This window comes from Protomyctophum parallelum, assembly GCF_964188405.1.
Source record: "Protomyctophum parallelum genome assembly, chromosome: 11".
NCBI classification, from domain to species: Eukaryota; Metazoa; Chordata; class Actinopteri; order Myctophiformes; family Myctophidae; genus Protomyctophum; species Protomyctophum parallelum.
Window position 1 is genome coordinate 43,269,725 of NC_139707.1, and position 27,418 is coordinate 43,297,142.

General features: G+C 42.1%; 1 protein-coding gene across 2 annotated transcripts; it reads right to left on the reverse strand.

Moving 5' to 3' along the window:
* Nucleotides 1-3,566: 3,566 nt before the first annotated feature.
* inpp4aa (inositol polyphosphate-4-phosphatase type I Aa) lies at nucleotides 3,567-26,389 on the reverse strand. 2 transcript variants are annotated; one of them, XM_083776559.1, is made up of 22 exons: nucleotides 26,251-26,389; nucleotides 25,882-25,926; nucleotides 24,987-25,105; nucleotides 24,706-24,822; nucleotides 23,190-23,269; nucleotides 20,956-21,073; nucleotides 19,501-19,585; nucleotides 18,836-18,983; nucleotides 18,164-18,294; nucleotides 17,944-18,048; nucleotides 17,734-17,842; nucleotides 11,606-11,789; nucleotides 10,511-10,813; nucleotides 10,223-10,373; nucleotides 9,242-9,271; nucleotides 8,096-8,268; nucleotides 6,685-6,808; nucleotides 6,054-6,321; nucleotides 4,799-4,896; nucleotides 4,547-4,659; nucleotides 4,303-4,457; nucleotides 3,567-4,165 (listed from the first exon to the last, which is right to left on the reverse strand). In XM_083776559.1, the coding sequence occupies exons 1-22, from the start codon at nucleotides 26,348-26,350 to the stop codon at nucleotides 4,033-4,035; spliced, it is 2,889 nt and encodes a 962-aa protein (XP_083632685.1). In that variant the 5' UTR covers nucleotides 26,351-26,389; the 3' UTR covers nucleotides 3,567-4,032. The 2 variants fall into 2 exon arrangements, with proteins under 2 accessions (XP_083632685.1, XP_083632686.1); XM_083776560.1 differs by lacking the exon at nucleotides 9,242-9,271 and having other exon boundaries at nucleotides 8,096-8,283.
* Nucleotides 26,390-27,418: the final 1,029 nt, after the last annotated feature.

Consider the following 27,418-nt stretch of genomic DNA (forward strand, 5'->3'; position numbering starts at 1 on the left):
CTTCTGAATCTGTGAACTATAAGTACCTATACATGCCGCTGCGAATATCTCCTGTGGCGCGGAAGCCGTTAAGTATACTTTGTTTGACCGATTTGGTCGCTTTGATTCTTCTCTTCCTTGTTTATTGACACCTCATTGTACCGCCTATCTGGCTAGCTAGTGGCGCTATAGCTATGACAGAGCAGATCAGAGGCAGGGACGTAGCCGCACAAGCCAACCGCACACCGGGAGGCGGTACAATAAACGGTAAACAAACAAGAAGAAATAAAGCGACCAAATCGGTCAAACAAAGATTAAAAATACTTAACGGCTTCCGCGCCACAGGAGATATTCGCAGCGGTATGTATAGGTACTTATAGTTCACGAATTCAGAATAACTCAAACAAAAAAAGGCCGTCAAACGCTGCAGATACGATGTTACGGAGCATATTTATGTCCGCGTTCCAAAATTCCCATACGAAAATATAAATATGGACAGGGACCCTACACAAAGCGACATCCAAATTTCAGAAAAGCTTTATGGAGGGCCTATCTCAAACCCTCACCTTAACCTCCCACGGGGCAGCACACCTAAACCTAACCTTAACCCTCTCCCAACCCCTAACGCACCCCTCACCAACCTTAATCCGGTAAACATGGTGTAGCTGTCCCAGCAATGGGTATTTTATTTTGTAATATTCTATTTTATTGCTTACCTTTCTGAAAATGTATTATGTGAACATTATATGTATGTTTATTTGGGTACATATTCATATTGTATTTGTATGCTGTGTGTGTGGTCGGTGCCTGGTCCTTTATTGCTGTTCATTATGACCTATAGAAGGGCATGCAGGAGCAGAGCCCTGTGATTAGAGTGAGGCAGCATTGATTGCACCTGTGTGAGCTGAACTCAGTCAGAACGCTGAGTTTCAGTGGTGCAAGGAGCTCTTTTCACGTCTAAAAAGAGAGTGTCCTTAAATAAAGAATATAAGAGAAGATAAAGAATATAAGAGAAGATAACGTAGCTCTCCTAAAATAATCTGCAGAAGGCGCACACGGTATATACATGTTGTTGTTTTCATTGTTTGTAAACAGTGTCGATCGTTTAATTGTTTGTGTACATATCATTGTGTTTGTTTATATATAATACGGACATCATGATTGACTGACAACAAGGACATTCATATTTCATGTTTCATTGTGTTTAAAATAATATTGTTATGTTTTGTGTTTGTTTTAGCATGGGATACATGGGATACATAGCAAGTGTTAACTTACAAAAGCACTAATCTTAGACAATACAATGCTTTAATGGTGTCGTCCACATAACAGAGTTGTGCTTGAAATGTACTGTAATTATCCAAAACTAAATAAATTATTCAATCAATCAATGTTCTGATGAATTGAAAATGGTGGACCCTGTTGTAAACAAGTTTATCATCGTGTCGGACTGTCGGCCACAGTAGGCCTAACCGTTTTTGAATTGTGCTTTCGTTTGAAATGTATATTCTGCATACTGTTAATAAAAGTTTCAATCAATCAATTGAAAATCATTGGAATTGGGATTGGGAAAACTCCACAAGTTCTACCCGGTTCCACCACAACAGACATACATCAGTGCTGTAATGTAGCCTACTACACAGTTGTAGCAAGTCGTTTATAACGCATTGTAGCTTATATAGACTGCCGCCCATGGCCATGGAACACCAAAACACGAATCGCCCCACGTAACACAACAGTGGTCCCATGCAACTAAGCTCCGGTTGACCACCCTCAAACAGCAAACAAATCTGAATTTTCGTAAAAAATGAAACCTCTCCACTCACTGTTATTTGCAATTAATTAACGTAACGAATGGTGAAATGGAAGATAAATTAATCGTAATTCATGTTTTTCGCGCTCACCTTGCCACCTTATTGGTGCAACAAAAGGCAGCACCGGTTCCAACTCCAAGACGTCTGCAGATTAATGCCACCGCCATAGACACCATCCACACAGTGGAAAATAATATAACAGACCTGCTGCTTCCGCAACGTCGCAATATTCTTAAAGGGACAGTTCACCACCTTTTCGAGTGGTGCGCTAATACAATATAATAATAGACCGTAAAAATAGGTTTATAATTATAGTATTATACAGGAACAGAATGTCAGAATAAGTTTAATAGAATATCTATAAATAATGTAAATGTAGACGAGATGGATAAAGCGCTAAATTAATAATTCATTTTGAGTTGAAAAGCCTTTATTTTTTCATTGTTCTGTTGCATGTGGTGTGGACTTGTGGGTGCACTCCAGGGGGTTCCTTTCCTTATAGCCTAGTAAGTAACCACTCGTTTTCAAGAGGGAGTGAGTGGTTAACCAGGCTAGGGGTCCCTCGCCGCCCTTTTAAACGTAAACGTAAATGTATTCTGTTTAGAAAAGTACAGTAGGCTACATAACATATTAACAACACTACCATATATGACAGCATTTGGCAACATATTCCGTATACTATTAGGCTATCAGCATAAATAATTAAAAGCAAAATAAATGTAAAAAATAAAAATCCACTGTCTCTTTAGGTATAGTACAAAAGATACATTGGCCTATTGTTTGGTAAACTGTCCTTCGTGGTGCAACAATACAATACATTTCACTTTAATTTACAAACATCTGTGCAGTGCTCGTATACTTTCAAGTGCAACAGTAGACCTATAAGTTGTATCATCATGCAAGTTGCATTCATTTGCTCATGAGTCAATTGTGCACACCCGTTTTCAACATATGTTCATATCGACTAACTGGTTCTCACTAATGCTCATAATTTGCTAGCTCACCATTTTTGTCTACTCAGCCTGTGTCTCATACTCTCAGCTCAGAAGAGGGCTGTGGACTGTTCAGAAACCTCTACTCAGTCTCAGACGAGGAGAAAATGGTACCATATTATATTGAGCATTAGTGAGGACAAATTATACGAATAAAGGACTGTGAAATTAGTATAATGTTGCATAAAACCCTGCACACACAAGTCTTGAATATTAGTGGATGTATTCAATTACAGGATAATGTGATGCATCACATAATGATTCGATATGAACTCACTAAAGGAAACCCCATCTTTGTGAACTATTGTTCCGAACCTCCGACTACTTAAGCTGCAATACAGGATGGCATCAGAATGACCCCTGCAGGAATCAGAAAGGAATAGTATATTTGCTTATACAAAAGTCATAATTCCTAGGACGTCTGGAGACGTCTTGGGCACAAAATATTGTCTGATTTGTGGTTGGTTTTTAGTTTCTTTTTCTTTTTTGTCTGTGCTTATTGGAAGGGGAGAGAGAGAGATGAGAGCTGGGCTCATAGTGATCTTGAATGTAGATATGTAGAACCAAATTAAAATAAAATAAGAGACAGTGGGGGGAAAACAGATGATGAACTAAAACAAAACAAGCCCAAATACATGCTCTGAGTAAGATATTTGTCCCTTGATGACAGAGTTTAGGTCCACACGAATGCTGTATCGAGCAAAGGCATTTCATTTGATGCAGTCGAACACCTGCTGCATAGCCTACAGAATATTTACAGTAGATTTCAAATAAAGGCAGCTGCTCTTAAATACTCTCTTCAATACTATAAAACCACTGGACAGTGACTAAAGACATGTTATAGTTTGTCATGTCATTATCCTTATAAGAGAACCAAGACCATGTGACATCATATCCTAGGGTGTTGAGTGTGAGCGAAGTGGGGACAACGTTGTGGAATGGTGGAACGCTTGCAGTTGCTACTAGCTATACTGCCATAATGAAGTACAGTGTTCATTTGTATTGATTTTCCCTGTGTAGTGGTTATCGTCATAACGCACTAAGAAAACACTGTGTTGCTCGTAAGAGGGAGACTGCTATAAAATGTTCTACAGAAGCACGGGCACTTCAACATTACAGTAAAGCACATTATTAAACAAAGGGCTGTTCTGGTTTATGTTATTGTTGTTCACGTGGTGTCGTCCCCATTATCTTTCTTGTCCTTCTTCTCTGTTGGCTTGTTTGTGTGACAGACAGAAGAGTCCCAGTTAGGTCTCTACTTTCCCGTATGTCCCCTCTGGAGGGCGGTAGTGCTTAGGAAAGGCTTTCAGTTGCAGAGAATTAAAGGCGTATTTACGGCATCCCACATTCTTCATGGTGTTCTCCCTCCTGCAGCCTTCGCTGTAGTGGTAAAAGGGTGCAAATAACGTGGATGAATTTCTCACAGTACTTTGACATAATACCATTGGCTTTGTCACAGTATGTATAACAACACTGCCCTGTCTAACTGCGAGTGAGTTTCAAATGATATAGCTGACCTGCGCATGCAGTCTAGGGCCTGCGAGAAGACCTGTGGGGCCATGGCATGTTCAGCCTGAAGGATTTGGCATTGCTCCAGAGTCAGAGACATGGCCGTGCGGTCCTTTGCACTCTTGCAGCTGGTGAAGCGCACCCCGTTCAGACGACGGCATGCCTATAGGATGAGCAGAAGAGAATTAATTCAGAGTTGAGTAAAATTGCCAATCCAAAGCATAGGAGATGCACAAACAAGAGTATCTATACCTCTGCTGCCTGCCAAAGAATCTCCACATTCTTGGTCTTCTTGGCGTTGACGTTCTGGCTCAGTAGCTTAAGCAGCTCAGGCAGACTGGTCGTGCTTCGGGAGCAAGGGAGGCCTGGGAAGAGGAAGCAAATGTAAGATCACATAAGCGCGGGGGGGGGGGGTATGGACACATGCACATCATGGCCATGATCATGAAAAGGGTATTATTTGGTGATCATGGCCATGTGAAAGTGTGTTAAGAGATTACTCACTATCCTCTGGTAGGACCTCTTTAAACTGGTCATAGTATGAGGATAGTCGAGCGACGCTTTCCATATTGATCACTTCTTGCAGTGATGTGTCTCCAAACCTATAGGGAGACATAGATCAACATCATAGTGGAAAACAATTCACGGGCATCACAGCTTACTTTACTGAAAGATTCTTTCTGCACATAACTTAAGTATTAGTTTAATGAAATGCCATCATCGTCCTACTGCACAAGAAGGCACTGTCATTTCCCATAATCAAATAAGCAAGCTGGGAGAAATGCACATGATACTGTACATTGAAGCACTATGGATGAATTTGACTGTTATTACTAAACATATAAATCATGATGTGGTGGGGCTTCAGTTGCTATAGCCATTTCTCCTTGAATGAGATTAATTCACCAGAAGCTTAACACTAGATCACTCCAATCCTCATTGAAGGCTTCTCACCTCTACCTAGGGTTGGGCAATAAACCGGAAATGTATCGAAACTGACATTTAGCACCAGGTATTTAAAAAATATACAGTATAATATTAAAAGATGTCTTATATATCAACTATATTCGTCAGTGCTATATCTAGCACATACATATAGCACTGACGAAGCTCTTAGGACCGAAACGTTTGGTTTAATTGCACTTTGAGCACAGAGCACTTTATGAGCATGATACAGTAAAAGGAAAAAATGTTTTCTTAAGTCTCGGTCTAAGGAGTTTTCCTTCATCTTTTATACAGTGAGCGAGTCTTTTTCTGTCAAGTTTTCCACATGTCACATAGTCCACATTTGAACCTGTACACATAATGTCAGTTATGAAACATTTGCAGGAGTTCGGGTTTTTGTGCCACATCAAATTCCACATGACGTCTCAACGTTCCCACTCTATCCTGCTGTGAGATGGAGGGTGACTGATTTAAGCAGTCACACCTGGCCTGAGTCAAACTAGAACTGGACTCAGAGCTGGGTGTGGCTGCGCACCTGTTGTGTATGGACTTGATCAAGGCACAACAGGATAAATCAGTCATCTCCACAAACACTCGAGAGATAGCCTCTGTCCGGACAGTGGAGAGATCGCCTCTCCTGTGTAAGGTGATATTATTGTGTATAATTCCCTGCACATGAAGGAATAAAAAGACAAACTCAAGGAAACTGCCCTGTGTTGTGTCCTTCCTTGCCCTGGGTAGTGACTGAGCTCTGAGTCCAGTCATCCTCCATCTCACACCTGCGTATATCAGAATGCCATTTCGGGTCACTCACTTCTCGGCCAAGGTCTGCTGTTCATTGATGCCCACATTAAACAGCAGAGGCTGCACGCGCAGCAGCATCCCGTTCTGGATCTCCCGCGGCAGCGTGTCAAACAGCGCGCCCGGCATCGGGACCCTCACGTTGAAGCCGTCCCTGTTTCCCGTGATGACCGGCAGCATGTCCGGGCCGAAGACTGAAGTCGCCTGCGTCACCTTAAAGGTGACATTCCTCAGGTCCAACACTCCCACAGACATATCCTCCAACATGGCCAGTTCCTCCCCTTTAGAGAGATAGGATAACAAAAACAGCTGAGCCGCCACTACTGCCGACGCACACACCCACGCACAAACCCATGTTTCTATGTCAGTGGTTCTCAAACATTTTCATGTCAAGGACCCCCAGAAAATAAAATATGATAGAAAATATGTTGTTCCAGGGACCCCCAGAAGCAAAGATTTGAGTTAAAAACGTTCGCTCTGAAAGAATATATTCAAAGGGTTGCGCCACATTTTCACGGTTTTTCAAAAATAGCAGACCTACAAGCTCAGGCTATGAGCTAAAAAAAAGCTTTTTCAAAGTATAATATAATACTTAAAACACCAAAAGGGGTTCTCGCCTAAAAAAAACCCACACATATGTTTACCATAGGTGCTGAGCAGGCCCTCGTACTGCACCAGCAAGCCGATAGTGTAGAGCTGCCTGAGGAAGCCGTTGTCACTGAGAGAGTTCCTCAGTTTGATGACAAAGCCACAGATCAGAGCCGTCATCTGAAATCAACCAAAGTCTCATTACTACACCGAATCACACAATGACTGTACCTGTAATGGTTGTACGCTTCAGTGTATCAGTGGTGGAAAGTAACTAAGTAATTTACTCAAGTACTGTACTTAAGTACATTTTTGAGGTATTTGTACTTTACTTGAGTATTTCTAATTTCCAGTACTTTTACTTTCACTACATCTCAAGAGCCAAAATTTGTACTTTTACTTCACTACAATTATTTGAAAACTTTAGTTACTAGTTACTTTGGCGATTTTAACATACATTAACCTCATCAACCCTATACATAGATTTGTTTTTACACATTTTGAACTTGGGAATTGGGACATTCTGCAATATGAATACTTATACTTTTAGTAAGTTGATGCAGATACTTTTGTACTTTTACTCAAGTACATTTTCAATTCCGTACTTTTACTTGTAACGAAGTAGTTCTAAATTGCAGTATTATTGGAACTTTTACTTAAGTAAAACAATTGAGTACTTTTTCCACCACTGATGTGTATGTCACGGTCTGTCTCTCCACAGACCGTGTCTCCATGCTGGCCACTCCCACATTCTATTCCATCACACTGCAGACCCATACACCTGTCTCCCACTGCCTCATCAGCCCAACAGTTCCCTTCTCATTACACACCTGTGCCTACTTCCGCAATCAAGCCACCACCTACAAAACTGGACTCATTCTGCCTCATTCCTTGCTGGAAGATAACCATTGTTACATGTGTGCATTCCTGTTCTCAGTATTTTCCTAGTGTTTTCCTAGTGTTCCTAGATTATTTACTAGTTTGGATTTTGACCTCCTGACCCCCTTGGATTTGTCTGCCTGTTTTGGACTGCTTTCTTGGTTTTGACCTCTGCCTGCTGTACTTCGATGTAAGCCCTTTCCCTTGGTTTTGATCGCTATTAAACTGTTGAACTTAAGGCTCATACATAGTCTGGATTTACGGTGGTGGGGTGACCACCGAACTACAACATGACGTCACGAGCCGCGGTGAAGAGCAAACCACCGCCACCGCTCCAGCCCTTCTCTCTGTTTTTACTCACCACCGCTCAACGTTATTTCAGCTCCGGTGGTCAGCTCACCACCGGAGCGGTGGTCACCTTACCACCGAAAATCCAGACTATGAATAGGCCTTTACTCTGCCTGTGTTGCCTGCACTTGGGTTCCATTTTGATACACACCGTGACAGTGTATGAATGATATGCATAGCTATAGCTATACTGCACCAGGGAAGCATTATATGTGTCCGAAACTAACGGCTTTGACTGACCGTCTGGCAGAAGACCACGTCGCGGCGGTACTGCAGGGTGATCCTCATGGCGATGGTGGGAGCGCCGTCCTGCATCAGCAGGAATATCATGGACTTCTTGGCTTTGTCGCTCATCAGAGACACACAGTCTGTCAGCGTGGTGAGCAGAGGGTACAGCGCCTCGCTCCATTCACCTGGGAATACATGATCTCAGGGTTAAAACCCATTTAGACCTGTAGAGGACTGTCACGGTTCGTGACATGTTACAGTATGTTTAACTTGTGTACCTTTTATTTTGTAGTATTGTTTTGTGCCCTCCTGTCTTCCCCTGTAGTTCTGTACCTGCCTTGTCTAACCTGTATTGTGATTAGTCTTTGTTTTCCACCTGTGTCCTCTTAGTCCCCCAGCCAATCCCTGTCTTGATTTTGAGTTTTGTTTCACCTGTGCCTAGTTAGTCTGTGTCTATTTGTACTCCCCTGTTTGTTCAGTTCCCTTGCTAGTTCGTCACTTAATGTCAGTAGTGTTCAGCTCCTCATGTATCCATGATTTAACTCCTAGTGTATTCCTGATATATGTACTCCAAGTTCCTTGTATTCCTTGTGTTGGTTTTTTGGAATAAAACCCTTGCATTGAAGCTCATCTGCCTGCGCCTATCTGTCTGCAATTGGGTCCTAAACGCTCCTGCCTTTGCACTGTGACAAGGACAATTCTACAAATGTCTTCTAAATCCTGACAGTTTTCTGAAAAACCTCATGTTTCTATGTTAGTCGTTCTCAAACATTTTCATGTCAAGGACCACCCAAAAATATATTATGTAATTGGCCGCCGACCCCCATCTGAAAATATGTTGTTCCAGGGACCCCTCCCCAGAAGCAAATATTTGAGTTAAAATGTTCACTCTGAAAGAATATATATTGAAAGATTTGCACCACATTTTCATGATTTAAAATGAATAGCAGATCTACAAGCTCGTTGCGTGGCACACGGTGCCGCGCTATGAGCTAAGATCTGCTATTTAAAAGAAAAAATATATATAGCTGAAGTATATCATAATGCTTAACACTAAAAGGGGTTCCCGCCCAAAATGGGTTAAAAACTAAGCTCTTTTTAGCACTAGAAAGATTTCTTTGTATGGAAACAAAAGTTGGCTTATAATATCTCTCTTACCTGGTGATGTCTTTTCTACCCCATGGCTACCTAGAGTTGAAAGAAAGTAAAGAATATTTACATATTATATTTAGATTGTAACAGAAGAGCTCCATCTCTCCTTTTACACATCCACTCGCACGCAAAACTACTGCAATTAAGATGACTAAAGCCCTAACCACACCAAAGGGTCAAGACGGTTTTAGCGTTGTCCCTGCGGTGTGTCTTGTTGCACGTTGACCCACGTTGACCCTAGTGATTCAACACATGGAATTCAATGGCCCCAAACCACACCAAAGGGTCAAGACGGTTTTAGCGTTAACTCCTTGCAACCGTTTGGACCCAAGGAGTTGCACGGTGACCCTTTTGGTGTGTTTGTCCTTTCTCCCAATTGAGTCATTGCCAATTCCATCCCATTTACTGCAGGACTGCTGCTGCCAACCCCCACTGTCCTGGGGAGGGAATAGCCAACCATGTGCCTCAATTCATACACGCGCTTCTTTTTTTACCTGACAGATAAATGATCCAGGTAGAGTGTAACGTGTGTCGGCGTTTCACAATATATCTCGGTAAACAGGCCCTCCCCACGATCAACCAGTAGAAGTTGCTAGTGCAGCGACAAAGGGCTTCCAACCCGTGAACCTTCCCAAATAATGTTCTTGAGAGCGTCTCCCTGATGTCCTGTTTAGTTTAGAGAGTATGAGAATGAACCTACAATTCTCTCGTACAGGGTGAGGTAGGCATGCAGGACTCTGATGAAACAAAGATGATGATGAGGATGATGATAGAGATGGTGGTGATGTTGATAGGAAACCCTTTTCTTTATGTTCAGGATGAATCCAGAAAGCTTCCTGGTTTCTACAGATACCTCATGAGATTAAGATAGATATTTACAGATCAATTACGCAAAGATTGTTCTTTGTTGCAGTGTGTGCATACATGCGCGCGTGTGTGTGTGCGTGTGTGTGTGTGTGTGTGTGTGCGCGCGTGTGTACTGTGTACCTTTCTTTGTAGCACTACTTGGCTCGTCATTAGCAAGGGAAAAGACATCATCAGAGCTGCTGTCACTCTGGGGTGTGTCCTTTTTGAGCAATCGGTCCACCTTCTGAATCACACACTCCAGACTCTTATCAACGTTCATCCAAACCTTCTCCTACACACGCGCACACACACACACACACACACACACACACACACACACACACACACACACCCAACGCACACATTAGATGGAAAAGTATATCTAACATTGCAAATACTTTTAAGAGACTGATATAACAGTGCTTTTACCCATTCCTCTTCATTCCACTCGGTATGCAAGGAGGTGCGCTTGCTTCTCCTCCCCTCTCCCTCCGAGTAGTGTGCTCCGTGGCGAGACGGCGAGACGGCGGGCCGAGACGGCGAGGTCGGATGGCGGGACGGAGAGCGGGAGGGCGAGCGGGAGGAGGGCGAGCGAGAGGAGGGCGACAGGGAGGCCGAGGAGGGCGACGGGGTGCTTTGAAGACCATTGTTGAACTCTGGCCGAGCAGCAGACAAGGCCAAAATGGCCGAGGACAGCAGCTTGGAGTCACACACTGTCACCAGCTGCCGAGTCTATAAAGTGCAGGGAGGAGGCCGGGGGGGGGGCAGACGGAGACAGGTGAGAGAAGAGTGTTTGTGGTGGTTTACTTTATTTGTTTATTTGGACAGGACAATGCATATTAATGGACGTCACATGGGACGTAAATACACCGGATATAGCACAGTTGCTAATTTTCATCCGCAGTCCTCACAGGAAACACAAAACGGGAAAACACACAGTCAAACAGTGGAATACATTTACATGACATTACATAGGGAACACAGCATAAAAAAAGAAATACACCTAAAATAATCATAATGATTTAATCATTTGGGAATGTATGGTTGATACATGGACAATGACAATAGCAACAAAAGGGGGCGTCCGAGGATTTAATCGTCATAGATTTTATTGTTTTGCCCAGGGACTATAATGAAAATTAGCTAATAGCTGAATCTTGTTGCGAAGCATCTTTTCTCTCGCTTGAGAATAATGTATCCCTTTTAAATGGTCCCTGATACAAATGAACTAATACATTAAATACATGTTTATTTTATTTTTATTTTATTTTTTGGAACATTATATTTAATTGATTTATCCAATTAATAGAATAGTAATTGTAATACAAAATGAGCACATCATTTTGTATCATTCAACCACAACCCCCCTCCGCATTATTGGCATCTAAAGACATTTCTGAAGTAGAAGAGGCAGAGGAGAAGATACCGTATATAAAGGACATTCACCAAAGTAATAGTACGTATCAGTACTCACTTAAATAAATTGGCACCAATTCCTTTGAGCTCAGTGTTTAAGTAGCCTACCTTCTCTTTAAGCATGGCCAGGGTTCTCTCAAGAGCATTGGCTGAGCGCTCCTTCGCTGCACGGGACAGACGTTCGGCGTAGTAACACACCTGGGTCCTCTGAGTGTTAATTTGAGCAATCAGCTCCTTCGCTCTCACGACGTCCTGAGGCAGGTACGCCGGTGCCTTAGAGCCGGAGCCAGAACTGTGGAGAACAATGTGTGTGTGTGTGTGAGCAGAGCACCTAATGAGATAATGGTGTTCAGGTGGGCAAAGGTCTCTGTACCGGTGAGTACTGGTCCAATTAAATCTGCAGCAACAATGTCAAAGTACATCAACAGGCACCGCAATGTTTGTAATTAGTGTGGTTGCCCGAATGGGCAACCAGACTCTTGTAACTGTGACACTTTATTATTATTTTCTCACTGGAGTAGTCTTTATTTTGACGCTTTATACCTCCCACACTGTACGCTGTACGCACTTGAGCCATATGTCAAATTGACCGGAAAAATCGGGAATCGTGTGCTTGTATTTTGTTAAGAGAAATGTTGTATAGTTTAATTGATATGAATTTATTAGTGAATTAAATTTCCCCATTGACATGAATGGGAAAAGGCAAAAATTCACATTCAAGTATTTGTTCCTCGGAGACTGTAATCACTATAGTTACAAAACTTTTAGGGATAATTCAACATTATCCCTAAAATTATTTAACACTAAAATTTTATCGGTCGGCCTCATGGTGGCGCTATAACAGCCCACTTTACCTTTTGGCTTATAACTCTTGAACCGTAGGTCGTAAAATCAAAAAAATGTTTTCCCTGGATTCCTTGGGTCATGACGCATCTCCCCATATAGGCCACGCCCATTTCCGCCATGATAGATTTTCCGCCATTTTGAATTTTGTCCAAAACACACTTTTTGCTTTTCCTCCTACAGATTTTGTCCAAATCTCACAGAAATCGGCACACGTGATCTCTGGACCCATCCAATTAAAACTGAGCCGCAGAATTTTGAAAGTGCGTATCGTTCGGCCGTAATCGTCTTCCGAAGTTAGTAGGAGGGGCCTATATCACAAAAAATGCCATAAATCACGAACGGAATGTCCAATCCATCCCAAATTTCAATCACATGTCCGGGGTGGTTCAATCAACCAAGTTCTAAAAGCAATTCCATTTTCATCCATAGGGGGCGCCGCAATTGCGAGAAATGTAACCGTTTGTCGCAAAAACATGAATTTCGGGGGTTAAATCCCCTCCGAATTACTTACGCATGATCTAAGGCGTGACTTAATTGTAATTGGCTGGCAATACTAGTGGGAGGGGCATATGTAAGCCACTGCGGCAACCACACTCTGCAATTTTTTAAAATTGCGAATTTTCTAGTTAGTGTGGTTGCCCGAATGGGCAACCAGACTCTTGTAACTGTGACACTTTATTATTATTTTCTCACTGGAGTAGTCTTTATTTTGACGCTTTATACCTCCCACACTGTACGCTGTACGCACTTGAGCCATATGTCAAATTGACCGGAAAAATCGGGAATCGTGTGCTTGTATTTTGTTAAGAGAAATGTTGTATAGTTTAATTGATATGAATTTATTAGTGAATTAAATTTCCCCATTGACATGAATGGGAAAAGGCAAAAATTCACATAAAAGTATTTGTTCCTCGGAGACTGTAATCACTATAGTTACAAAACTTTTAGGGATATTTCAACATTATCACTAAAATTATTTAACCCTAAAATTTTATCGGTCGGCCTCATGGTGGCGCTATAACAGCCCACTTTACCTTTTGGCTTATAACTCTTGAACCGTAGGTCGTAAAATCAAAATTATTTTTTCCCTGGATTCCTTGGGTCATGACGCATCTCCACATATAGGCCACGCCCATTTCCGCCATGATAGATTTTCCGCCATTTTGAATTTTGTCCAAAACACACTTTTTGCATTTCCTCCTACAGATTTTGTCCAAATCTCACAGAAATCGGCACACGTGATCTCTGGACCCATCCAATTAAAACTGAGCCGCAGAATTTTGAAAGTGCGTATCGTTCGGCCGCAATCGTCTTCCGAAGTTAGTAGGAGGGGCCTATATCACAAAAAATGCCATAAATCACGAACGGAATGTCCAATCCATCCCAAATTTCAATCACATGTCCGGGGTGGTTCAATCAACCAAGTTCTAATAGCAATTCCATTTTCATCCATAGGGGGCGCCGCAAATGCGAGAAATGTAACCGTTTGTCGCAAAAACATGAATTTCGGGGGTTAAATCCCCTCCGAATTACTTACGCATGATCTAAGGCGTGACTTGAAATTGTAATTGGCTGGCAATACTAGTGGGAGGGGCATATGTAAGCCCACTGCGGCAACCACACTCTGCAATTTTTTAAAATTGCGAATTTTCTAGTGTTATTTGTTAGTGTGGTCTTTATTAGTAGTCTTTATTTTGACGCTTTATACCTCCCACACTGTACGCTGTACGCACTTGAGCCATATGTCAAATTGACCGGAAAAATCGGGAATCGTGTGCTTGTATTTTGTTAAGAGAAATGTTGTATAGTTTAATTGATATGAATTTATTAGTGAATTAAATTTCCCCATTGACATGAATGGGAAAAGGCAAAAATTCACATTCAAGTATTTGTTCCTCGGAGACTGTAATCACTATAGTTACAAAACTTTTAGGGATAATTCAACATTATCCCTAAAATTATTTAACACTAAAATTTTATCGGTCGGCCTCATGGTGGCGCTATAACAGCCCACTTTACCTTTTGGCTTATAACTCTTGAACCGTAGGTCGTAAAATCAAAAAAATGTTTTCCCTGGATTCCTTGGGTCATGACGCATCTCCCCATATAGGCCACGCCCATTTCCGCCATGATAGATTTTCCGCCATTTTGAATTTTGTCCAAAACACACTTTTTGCTTTTCCTCCTACAGATTTTGTCCAAATCTCACAGAAATCGGCACACGTGATCTCTGGACCCATCCAATTAAAACTGAACCGCAGAATTTTGAAAGTGCGTATCGTTCGGCCGTAATCGTCTTCCGAAGTTAGTAGGAGGGGCCTATATCACAAAAAATGCCATAAATCACGAACGGAATGTCCAATCCATCCCAAATTTCAATCACATGTCCGGGGTGGTTCAATCAACGAAGTTCTAAAAGCAATTCAATTTTCATCCATAGGGGGCGCCGCAAATGCGAGAAATTTAACCGTTTGTCGCAAAAACATGAATTTCGGGGGTTAAATCCCCTCCGAATTACTTACGCATGATCTAAGGCGTGACTTGAAATTGTAATTGGCTGGCAATACTAGTGGGAGGGGCATATGTAAGCCACTGCGGCAACCACACTCTGCAATTTTTTAAAATTGCGAATTTTCTAGTGTTATTTGTTAGTGTGGTCTTTATTAGTAGTCTTTATTTTGACGCTTTATACCTCCCACACTGTACGCTGTACGCACTTGAGCCATATGTCAAATTGACCGGAAAAATCGGGAATCGTGTGCTTGTATTTTGTTAAGAGAAATGTTGTATAGTTTAATTGATATGAATTTATTAGTGAATTAAATTTCCCCATTGACATGAATGGGAAAAGGCAAAAATTCACATAAAAGTATTTGTTCGTCGGAGACTGTAATCACTATAGTTACAAAACCTTTAGGGATAATTCAACATTATCCCTAAAATTATTTAACCCTAAAATTTTATCGGTCGGCCTCATGGTGGCGCTATAACAGCCCACTTTACCTTTTGGCTTATAACTCTTGAACCGTAGGTCGTAAAATCAAAATTATTTTTTCCCTGGATTCCTTGGGTCATGACGCATCTCCCCATATAGGCCACGCCCATTTCCGCCATGATAGATTTTCCGCCATTTTGAATTTTGTCCAAAACACACTTTTTGCTTTTCCTCCTACAGATTTCGTCCAAATCTCACAGAAATCGGCACACGTGATCTCTGGACCCATCCAATTAAAACTGAGCCGCAGAATTTTGAAAGTGCGTATCGTTCGGCCGTAATCGTCTTCCGAAGTTAGTAGGAGGGGCCTATATCACAAAAAATGCCATAAATCACGAACGGAATGTCCAATCCATCCCAAATTTCAATCACATGTCCGGGGTGGTTCAATCAACCAAGTTCTAAAAGCAATTCCATTTTCATCCATAGGGGGCGCCGCAAACGCGAGAAATGTAACCGTTTGTCGCAAAAACATGAATTTCGGGGGTCAAATCCCCTCCGAATGACTTACGCATGATCTAAGGCGTGACTTGAAATTGTAATTGGCTGGCAATACTAGTGGGAGGGGCATATGTAAGCCACTGCGGCAACCACACTCTGCAATTTTTTAAAATTGCGAATTTTCTAGTGTTATTTGTTAGTGTGGTCTTTATTAGTAGTCTTTATTTTGACGCTTTATACCTCCCACACTGTACGCTGTACGCACTTGAGCCATATGTCAAATTGACCGGAAAAATCGGGAATCGTGTGCTTGTATTTTGTTAAGAGAAATGTTGTATAGTTTAATTGATATGAATTTATTAGTGAATTAAATTTCCCCATTGACATGAATGGGAAAAGGCAAAAATTCACATTCAAGTATTTGTTCCTCGGAGACTGTAATCACTATAGTTACAAAACTTTTAGGGATAATTCAACATTATCCCTAAAATTATTTAACACTAAAATTTTATCGGTCGGCCTCATGGTGGCGCTATAACAGCCCACTTTACCTTTTGGCTTATAACTCTTCAACCGTAGGTCGTAAAATCAAAATTATTTTGTCCCTGGATTCCTTGGGTCATGACGCATCTCCCCATATAGGCCACGCCCATTTCCGCCATGATAGATTTTCCGCCATTTTGAATTTTGTCCAAAACACACTTTTTGCTTTTCCTCCTACAGATTTCGTCCAAATCTCACAGAAATCGGCACACGTGATCTCTGGACCCATCCAATTAAAACTGAGCCGCAGAATTTTGAAAGTGCGTATCGTTCGGCCGTAATCGTCTTCCGAAGTTAGTAGGAGGGGCCTATATCACAAAAAATGCCATAAATCACGAACGGAATGTCCAATCCATCCCACATTTCAATCACATGTCCGGGGTGGTTCAATCAACCAAGTTCTAAAAGCAATTCCATTTTCATCCATAGGGGGCGCCGCAAATGCGAGAAATGTAACCGTGTGTCGCAAAAACATGAATTTCGGGGGTTAAATCCCCTCCGAATTACTTACGCATGATCTAAGGCGTGACTTGAAATTGTAATTGGCTGGCAATACTAGTGGGAGGGGCATATGTAAGCCACTGCGGCAACCACACTCTGCAATTTTTTAAAATTGCGAATTTTCTAGTTGCTACTGCTGCAGTGATTCTCTCCTGTGTTCAATGCGTTTCTGCGTTTGTGTGTGGACACAGATATCTTTGTCATAATGGGCAGAGATTTCTTTTTTAAACGGAGGACGAAAATATCCGTTTTGCAAAAGATCCATAGGCCTATAGGTATAGCCCAGGCCTACGTAGCCTTTTGATTAAAAAAAACAAAAATATAATGAAGTGACATTATTCCTGTAGAGTGTCTCAGCCCTAGCGGTCGCTTTCTCGCCTTTAAGACGTCTTACTGGTATAATGTATAATAGCTTGTCTCCTATGAGCATGTAGACAGTAGCATTTTAAAATGCAAAACGTAACTGAACAACAATTTGTCGATCCATGTCGAATTAATCACTGACCAGTGAGTCAAGATCTAATCGGGAAGCGAAAGTGTGCCTCTTGGTCTTTAAAAGGTCTCCGCGCCACTGCCCGTCTATACAGTGCAGCGCCGCAGTATTCAAAACAAAACGGAGTCAACCGTGTTTTCAAAAGTCTCCACTTAGAAGGTCAAACTAATATTCTAGTGTACATGTATAGACCAAGTAGAACAATCACATACACGGTACACGGCAACGACACAAAACACGTACACAACCTCATGCATCGCACCGAATCTCACCTTTCCTCCTCATAAACTCTGATCAAGTATTGAGGGTGAGAAAAAACAGATGAAGAAGAAGTTCGTTATCTAATCATGAAACTGAATATCCTCCGTCAAACACAAAGGCACCTGGTGTTATTCATTCATTTTACACAGTACTTACTGCTTCTTAGCCTCTTCCAGCTTGTGGATCAATTTCCGGAGGCCGCAGCTTTTAAAGCCTTGATGGTGTGCTGCGGGGGCACCAATGGTCACTACGTCGTACGTCCAATCTGAGAGAGAGAGAATATTTCGTAGGTTAATTAACGCTAACTCAAGCCTTTTCGGTGTCCATATAAGCACAGGCAGAGATGAGCATATAGATATAACCTACTATAGCCAGACTCCCCCTGCACTCTCATTCTCTGGACGTGTAAGTTAGTGGGGATGAATTCCAACTTTTTCTCTGCTTTTAAGGTGCTTGATTTAAATGAGGGACCTGGGGTGGGAACATTAAGAAAGAGATGTTATTTTGCATACAGTGCAGAGACAGACAAGATGATGCATGTTCAATAATAATAATAATACTGGTGTTGGTTCTTCTTCTGACGTACCCTTGTATTCATGCAGGTCACTGATGGTCTCCTGGTAGGTGAGGATGATAGTCTGGTACTGAGTGATCATCTCCCTCCTCAGGTTCTCCCAACATGGGGAAAGCTCACCCAGCTCTTCAAACTCACACACCCTATTTTTGTAAACGCAAGCATGTGCACACACACACACACACACACACACACACACATGCATGTCTTTGAATACATAAATTCAAGCTATAGAGGGCAAGCAGGTTTAAAGGTGGTCACTGGTTGCATGCTGGTACATTTCTTTCGCTGCGTTTTGCAAAAACAAAAGTAGTAGGCTAGCTATCACTAGCCCCGGGTGGCAACAACGCAACTGCAATTGACAGCTGTGGAATTCGGATAAAATCGACCCCGGCCCCAAAAAACTTTATACGGAATAAATATTCGGCGGCAGTGTGCAAACGTGATTGACATAAAGTGAGGTCGATTCTTTTTTACGTCCTCCAAAATTCGCTCTGATATTCGGTCGGGGGAAAAAAACACACCAGTGTGCGAACACCTTTAGAACCAGCAATTCCTACATTTAAAAAGAAAAGGTCCATGCGGCTCATGTGATTCAAATATTAAAACCAGGCCATAACTCTGACTCCGGCTTGCATAATAAATACGCACACAGTCACACACTTGAATAAAGATGCACGCTACCTGACAGCATCTTCTTCCAGCAGCAGTTTAACAAATTGCCGAGGGATGTGCAGGGAGAGAACGCTCTCCGCCATCTGCTCTAGGATCCTCAGGTGGTTGCCGTCCGTGGTGGGGAAGCGGTACATCCGTGACATAATGCCTCCAAACACTGAACCGTCAACCAACAAAAGAATTGCAGAAATTCACCCACTCCCTTAGACTTGGTGTAAACTTGTGACGTGACAATAAGGTTTAACTTGAACTGGCTGCTGGTAATGTTAGGTAATGTTGTTATTATTATTTTTACAGAAAAGAGAACAGAGGCTAATCTTTGATTCATACCAGTGTTGATTTCGATGACTAATACTATGACGAAAAATGTTGTCGACTACCTTTTATCACTGACGAAAACTAAATGGAAACTAAATGAAAACTAAGCTACGACTAAAACTAAGACTAAAGATTTCGTCAACAAATAAAAAATAGACTTAAATGTTAGGAAAGGACTAGTGGACAAGAGATCCAGTATAAAGTCATTTTACACTTGGTTGCTTTCTGAAAATACCTGATGTACAAGCTCACAACGTGTTTCAGCGCAATGCGTTGTGAGCTTGTAAATCAGGTATTTTCAGCAAGTGAGTAACTACGACAGCCAAAATCAACAGCGATTCATACTGTACACTCACCTGCCTTCAGCAGTGGGTCTTTACATAGCGAGGCAGACTTGGACCGGATTGACTCAGTCAGGCTCTCGTCAACTGGCAGCACCATCTGATCACACCGCACACGCAAACACACACACGCGCACACGTTCATATTTGTGACAGGACGTGATCTAATGTGTCGCAAGGAGCAAACATCCATAAATCAGGAAAATAATGTATTTTTTTGTATTACACAACTAATGTTGAATGAATGATCCAAAATTTTTAGGATCACAAAATACTAGTCCTTAAACTGCTGCGAGAGGTATGGGATTAACATACAACAGAATTGACAGACATTTTCTCAGCTCATTTATTTGAGCTTTAACGATATTCAAATAAGCATAACTTCTTCAATGATTTGAATGCATGACACATACTTTCAATCTGCACTTTCATAATCTGTAAAAAGAAAAATAGCCGTGTGGCCGTGCCTTACTGGCATCACATTCTATCACCCTGTCACATTTGCCAATAGTTATCCTCGTCCTACTTTTTCATGCAAAGCAGAGAACAGGACGAGCTAGTTAGGTGAAAGTGACTTCCCTATAGATCTGTCAGGATCAGGCAAGTGATAACAACTCTATCCTTGAGCACAAAACAAGCCACATCAAGCAAAGATTATAATGCAATAAAACACACGTAAAAATTGGTTCTGTATGCTGTCACCGTGGAAAATGTAAATAATGGACAGTAGATAATACAATACAAACCTCCCTATATCTAGTATGTATGTCTACCACAATTAGCCCTTCGCTAAATCCCACCCCAAAAAGCGATTGTCCAATGCCAGTCCAAATAGTTTATGCAGGTCAAGCTTTCGCAGCTCATAGCTGTGTTATTTTGCATGGCTTTGTTGAACATTTACACAGCTTGACGTCGGGGAAGTTACACGACTGACCCACCCAGGTGATGGCAATAATACTAATGACCGTAGGTCTTACCGTGCAACATGAAAACTCCTGTCGGGCGGTAGTTAAAAGTTGATTTCTCCCTCTGTCATTTCCTCTATTTCTAGTTTATTTAAATAATGTCATGCATATTTGTCCAGTGCATAGCCTACTGCAGGCCTGGTTGACTAGATTTAGAAGACATTTTGAAGGGTTTTGCTTCTGAAATGATCCATTATGGAAGCTCCACCTCCGCCGCTGACTGACGCGACGGACAGATTCCCGGAAACGCTCTCCTCAGCGTCAGTCAGCCGCGGGGGTGGAGCTTCTTTTCCATCCACCAGCTGTCTAAAAAGCCGGAATGACGTCGGGCGTCAGGTTCTTCTGTCTGCGGCTGTGCGCTAAGGTGTGTGTGTGCCCCCACAGACAGCTTGACCTGTCTCTTCGCTGCTAACGTGCCTATTGGACGAGGACGGGTTGGGGAGGGACTTATAGCGAAGGGCTAATTCCTCAGAATGGAGATGAAGAACTTGTCCTGTCCACTCACCCGTCCATTCACAGTGTCTGCCCTCTGTAGCCTAGCCACGGGAGCTCTCTGGTCCCGCCTCTCCTCTATCTGCCAAGCAATGATGGTGACATTGCCGACACGCTCGTTCTCTGCTGACCTGTCACACAGCGACATCAAGAACTGTCAGTCAACATCCCAGAATTGCCGGCTTCAACATTCCTCCTAAGCAATTGTTTTCTGTCTTATATCACTGGTAAAGGAAAAGGATATCACCACTATCACGTACAAAAATGGTGGTTCTTAATTCAGCTGGCAACCGGTACTACTGTATGTAGCGCTGCTGCCATACAAATAACCTGTTCAGTGTTTTAGCTCAAGACCCAAAAGAAGCTCCGGAAACCAAACTAGTGAAATTATTAAATGTTTTTTATTTTATTTTTTTATGCAAAAGTATTGCATTTTATTCATGAAATACATTTGAAAAATGTTGGAATTGTTTTTAATTGATGAAAAGTTGTGTTTTATTAAACATTCTTTTTTTTTTTTAATAAATAATATACTTTTTTAAATAAGAAAAATAAACGAAAATAAAATGTATATTTACTCGCAACCCATAAAGATTGGTCCAGTATTGGTCTGGTATCGGTATTCGTTATTGGTATCGGCTAACACAGAAATTGTGGTATCGGGATCGGGACATCCCTAATTAGTACAGTGCCGATTGGGGTCCCAGATAGATAGAGCAAATGGGGTCTGCATGTGGTCTAGAAATGAAATTAAAAAGGTTGAGAATCACTGCTAGCTTCAAGGTCTGGCTCTCCACAGACCGTGTCATCCCTGGCCACTCCCACTTTTCCCTTCCACTCTGCGGTCCCATTCTCTCACCTGTCTCCAACTCCCTCATCAGCCCACCTGTGAACACTTTGCCCATTTACCTGAACCCTATATATACTGGACTCCTTACAAACACTCACTGTCAGAACATTTGTCTTCGTCCCTGAGCTGTACCCCTGTGTTCCTGGTTCTGTTTCTCCTTGAAAGGTTTGCGTTTTGGATATCTATGTGTTAAGGAATGGAAGTCTGAGGTTTTACCTCCAGCACATGTATGGTTCATTCAGCTTGGTATTGTGGCTGCTCTGAAGAGGTTATCCTTTAAGATGAATAATCAGTTGGATAAATATGATCTGAAGTGGGACGTGTTCCTCAGTCATGTTGCAGGTCCTTTGGTGTGATCCATAGTCAGGCAATGCCCTCTTGATTGTTTATTGTATTACTACTACACATATGATACAGTTGATGATGCTGCGTGTTTGGTCGTGTAAATACTGTAAACTAATTTAAACTTGATTTGATTTATTTTTATTTGTTTATTTTGTCTCTCCTTGTTTTTTTTATTATGTTTCTGTGTTCATACTCATATCCATGAATACGTATTCTGTTGTTGCTTCTTCTTCTTCTTCGGCCCCCTGATGACACCTCGTCCCAGTGTCCCCCGGACGACACATCTGCTACCTCGTCCCAGTGTCCGGGCCGTCCCCCAGACGGCATCTACTCTACTCTGGTCTGTCGTTCAGGCCGCCCACCTGAGACTCTATGCCCAGCCCTGGTCTCCCTCCTCCGGACCCCCTCCACCCACCCTGCTCGTTACTCATTGAAGTTGTGGGACGTCTGGTAGCCGTCCCTTGAGAGGAGGGGGTACTGTCAAGATCTGGCTCTCCACAGACTGTGTCAGCCCTGGCCACTCCCACTTTCCCTTCCACTCTGCAGTCCCATTCTCTCACCTGTCTCCAACTCCCTCATCAGCCCACCTGTGAACACTTTGCCCATTACCTGCTCCCTATACTGGACTCCTTACAAACACTCACTATCAGAACATTTGTCTTCGTCCCTGAGCTGTACCCCTATGTTCCTGGTTCTGTTTCTCCTTGAAAGGTTTGCGTTTTGGACTTTATATTTTTACTGCCTTGTTCTCTACAGTTTTGCCTTTTGGACTTCCTAGTGTATTTTTGGAATGTTTTGAAATTGAGCTTACAGCTACTTTTGTTTGTTACCCCTTACTGCCTTGCGCTTAAATAAATCGTTGGATTTTGAATCTTGTTTGTGGCTCTGCATTTTTGGGTTCAGTCATCCTGATATCATAACAGCTAGGTTCTCTACTAGTTCTTCATCTTAGTTTAGGCACCACTAAAGGTTTGATATATACTGTTACTGTAGCACCATTTCTTCCTAAATAGATTCCCTTATGATTACTAATATGTAAATGTGTTTGTTACCTCAGAGCCAGGTGTAGTCTGTGGTGTTTGTCTTGTAGAACTTCCTTCACAGGAAACATGGCTGAACCTAGCATGTACATCTGACACACATGAAATAAACACACACACACGCACGCACACGCACACACACACACACACACACACACACACGCAGTGTCAGTGTCTAGCCCGAGGACGACCTGCTCTGAACATATGTGTATACACATGTTATGAATATGAACACAATATGTATTTAACTCATCAAATGAGGCATGCTTCGAACATATTTTCTCTACTGACTGCTTTATTGCAAAAGGGTGTGTTTGTGTGTGTGCATGTTCAATTTAAAAAGGCTGATGGTGCAAAATGGCATCCGCTGACATTCTTTAATGGGATTAATCCAATGAAAATCTACATGCCATACAATATATCCGTGTATTGTGGGTGAGAGTACGTAGGCATATGACGCATGAGCCATGACTCATTTCCTGGGGCTTTCTTTACACGACTTTCTGTTTCACCCTTGCAGTATTTTCACCCACAATTTCTAATGAAACTCCCCAATAGACCAAAATACTTTTTTTTTTGTTTTTTTTTGGTTTTCGTTTTTAGCCACATTAACACAGTTGGAATGTTAAAGAATGTTTTTATTCCATCAGAAAGTCGTTTTAGTGTCATTAAGTCGTTGTAATTACATTGCAAAAATCTCTCTGTAATTAAAGATTATTCACGTATTTTGGGGGTGTGAACATTCCTGCATGTATTTACATAGAGTCGTTTCGATTGGCTATCTTTGTTCTCCAGCTCATGCTGCCCAGTATAGTTGCAGTGTTTCTGTGACACAATATTAAACACAACAACATCATTATTGATTTGTTAACTTGATATGATGCTGTTGGATCTTGTAATAAAAGTATAAATGAAGTGATTACCCGTCGTTGTCCACTGAAGAAAGAAAAGGTCGCTGCCAGTTTAGTTTTTTGTGGTCTCCACACTACACACAGCTGTGCGTTCTGACGAGGTTGTTTTAGTTACTAGCACCTGCACTTTTTGACTTTTATACCGGTATAGATTTTCTTTTTTTACGCATAAGACTTTCAAGTACTAGTGGTTCTCAAACGTTTTATGTGCAAGGACCCCCTTAACTCTGAGAGTGTACAAATTGAAACAAACGGGTCCATTTGGTTCCATTCGTACACTCTCAGAGTTACTGGTATGGTCATTCAGGGCTAGCTCTTTATGTTTCTGGTCATAATATTGTCCACTCATTTTGTCCGTGGCAAAAATAGAATTTTGACCAAAATGTCCACCGCAAGGCATGATCCCACCGATATGAAAACACAAACTGTTCCTGGGTCTGTTGCTATATAATAGTCTGTGGGCACGAGTCTATGGTAGTTCACAAACTGTTCCTGGGTCTGCTCTGCTGCTATATAATAGTCTGTGGACAAGAGTCTATGGTAATTATGAACACAAACTGTTCCTGGGTCTGCTGCTATATAATAGTCTGTGGACTGTAGTTGGGAGAGGTGCTCACCGTGCCCTGAGAACGGTCCTTCACATCATATACAGACAGCTTAATCTGAGTCTGCTGAGTGATCAGAGAGTCCTGGAAGAAAGCTATGCTGCTCAGGAAGATAGGGTTACTGGTACCCTAGAGGGAGACAGAGAGAGAGAGAGAGACAGAGAGACAGAGAGAGAGAGAGAGAGAGAGAGAGAGAGAGAGAGAGAGATGTTTAAAGTACAGCAGAAATGGGATTTTGTGTTATTTGAATGATGGGAGCCGATAATGAAGTAGCACGATGATGCTTTTTGCACCTCAATGATCTCTGTTTGAGCGTGCTTGGTCCAGAAGGCCTGAGGCGGAGTGGTACAGCTGACCGCTACAAAGCTTGTAGGTCTATGGTCCAGTGCTGGGGTGACCAGCTCACTGCAGGCTGGGGAAGATCAGATCATACATGGGAGGAGATTACAAACCATTACATTTTCAAACAGGCTCGTCTCTAATCCTATAATGTATAGCTCTTGGGACCTACTGTATATATACTGTATGTAAAAGCATTTATGCTTAGTGATTGATATACATGTGACAAGCTGTGATGCTGTCAAGTTGAACAAATAATGTGCCACGCCTGTCAGACATGATCAAAGCTAGTACAGTCAGGAAACTCAGTGCCGTTGCTGCTGCCACCACCCCATTTACCACCTCTTGTTTTTGGATCTTCTGTTAATGTACGGGGGATTCGGAGTCCCTATGGTTGGGACTGATGCGCTTGATCAGAGTAAAGTAATTAAGTAGCCTTTGCCGAGCCATGCGGCCCATAGGGCAGGAGGCGCCTATCTCCTGTTTCTGTAGCGTGAGGCAGCTTGATGTACAAGTACACCCCCTGGACATGACGCTAGTATGTCGCAGGGATTTACCCCCAATCCAACCCTTGATGCCGAGTGTCAAGCAAGGAGGCACTGGGTCCCATTTTTAGAGTCTTTGGTATGACCCGACCGGGGATTGAACCCCGACCTCCCAGTCTCAGGGCGGACACTCTATAACCACAAGTACCGTACATAAAAAGCAGATCCAATTAATTGCCAAACCATAATAAATATGTTGCTCATTTTATATTAAAATAAAAAATATTTATATGCATGAGTTGTCCTGACTGAACGGCAAGTAAATATAATAATTTTGGAGGACTTTCTCATCCTCATGACTTACCCAAACTAAACTCCAGCACTGGTTCATCAGGGTCCTGGCTATTGCCTGACGAACAGAAAAGAGAAAGACAGAGATAGCGAAAAATACAGACATAAAGTAGTTTGTTTTACAGCTCTGCCACTTTTTTTTTAACATAAAATCACACTCATGTGAAGTGAGTCTTATCATCATATACATCATCAATGTTTGTGTTTACACAAACACTCAAAGATGGCCATTCATTGTCAATGGCATTCAATGTTTGTGTTGGGGCAATGTTTGTGTTTACAGTACAAACCTCAAAGCTGGACATAGGAGGGGCTAGCGCCTATAGCACCCCTCAAAAAGCAAATAGGTTACCACGGTAGCAGCCGGGTTACTTATAGTTACCTGAGAGAGTCAGCCCCATCATCTCAGATGAGAGATCAAAGGTGTTGGCCCGGTAGACCGACCAGGGCCGATGGCGGGGGCTGCGTTCTTTACCGGACATAGTGGTTAGAAGTCAGGGCTCAGTGTGGGGTTCAGGTTCGGGTTCAGGACAGACAGGTTCCAGGTAAATGGTTCCCGGTGGAATTGGGACACACGGCCCAGCCCACGCAGCACACTGCTCTTTGTGTGGGTTCCTTGTCTTTACGTGTTTAGCTTTGTTTGTTTTTGTTGTTTTGTTATCAGTAGTCACAGGTGAATCTGTGGACACAGACAGGATAACAACACAATCAATATAAGTTATTCGTGCCTGTGCAGAAACAGGTGTTGTATCTTGCTGATAATATTGCTATGTTGGTGGCATTTCAATGGATAGAGTAAAAAAAAAAGGGAAAACAGTGCATGTGAAAGCGAGAATCATGCTTTGACTCATCTAATGCATAAAATCTTGACGATGGATTACCGTAATATCTACACAAACATATATTTCTCATGGTGGTGATATGTCATTTTGACTGTGAATAGGTGATTGTTTTAGTTTTAGTACATAATCATGCATAGATGCTTATGCGACACTGTGCTAACAGGCGGTGGGAACAGGGTCTGTATTTGACACGTGTGACTTTTTCTCAGACAGATGGGGGTGTGAAGACACATATGAACCTGTGTTCACATCTCATTGTCTACTGAAGATTGTACTGTGCATAATTAACGGTGCAAATAATGAACTTTGAAAATAGCAGTCAATGAGTGTACACAACTGCCAAATGTTACACAAACAACAATATATATATCATATGGCATGCGCGCACTCACGCACGCACGCACACACACACACGCACACGCACGCCTCTGTCTCTTTCTCTCGTTACATACAGTCTTCTTCACTCTCTGACTCTCTGTATCATCATTGAACAGTACACTACAACAGTGTCATTTGGATGCTGACACTACAACAGTGTCAATTGGATGCTGACACTACAACGGTGTCAGCATCCAGTCACGCACACAATCACCACCCGATAGCTTGAACTAAATGCACAGTAAGTCTAACCTATACCTGTGGCAACCTGTGAGCATAAATACAAACTCAGAATGAATGGCACAGTACCAAAAAGTAGAGAGAAATGTG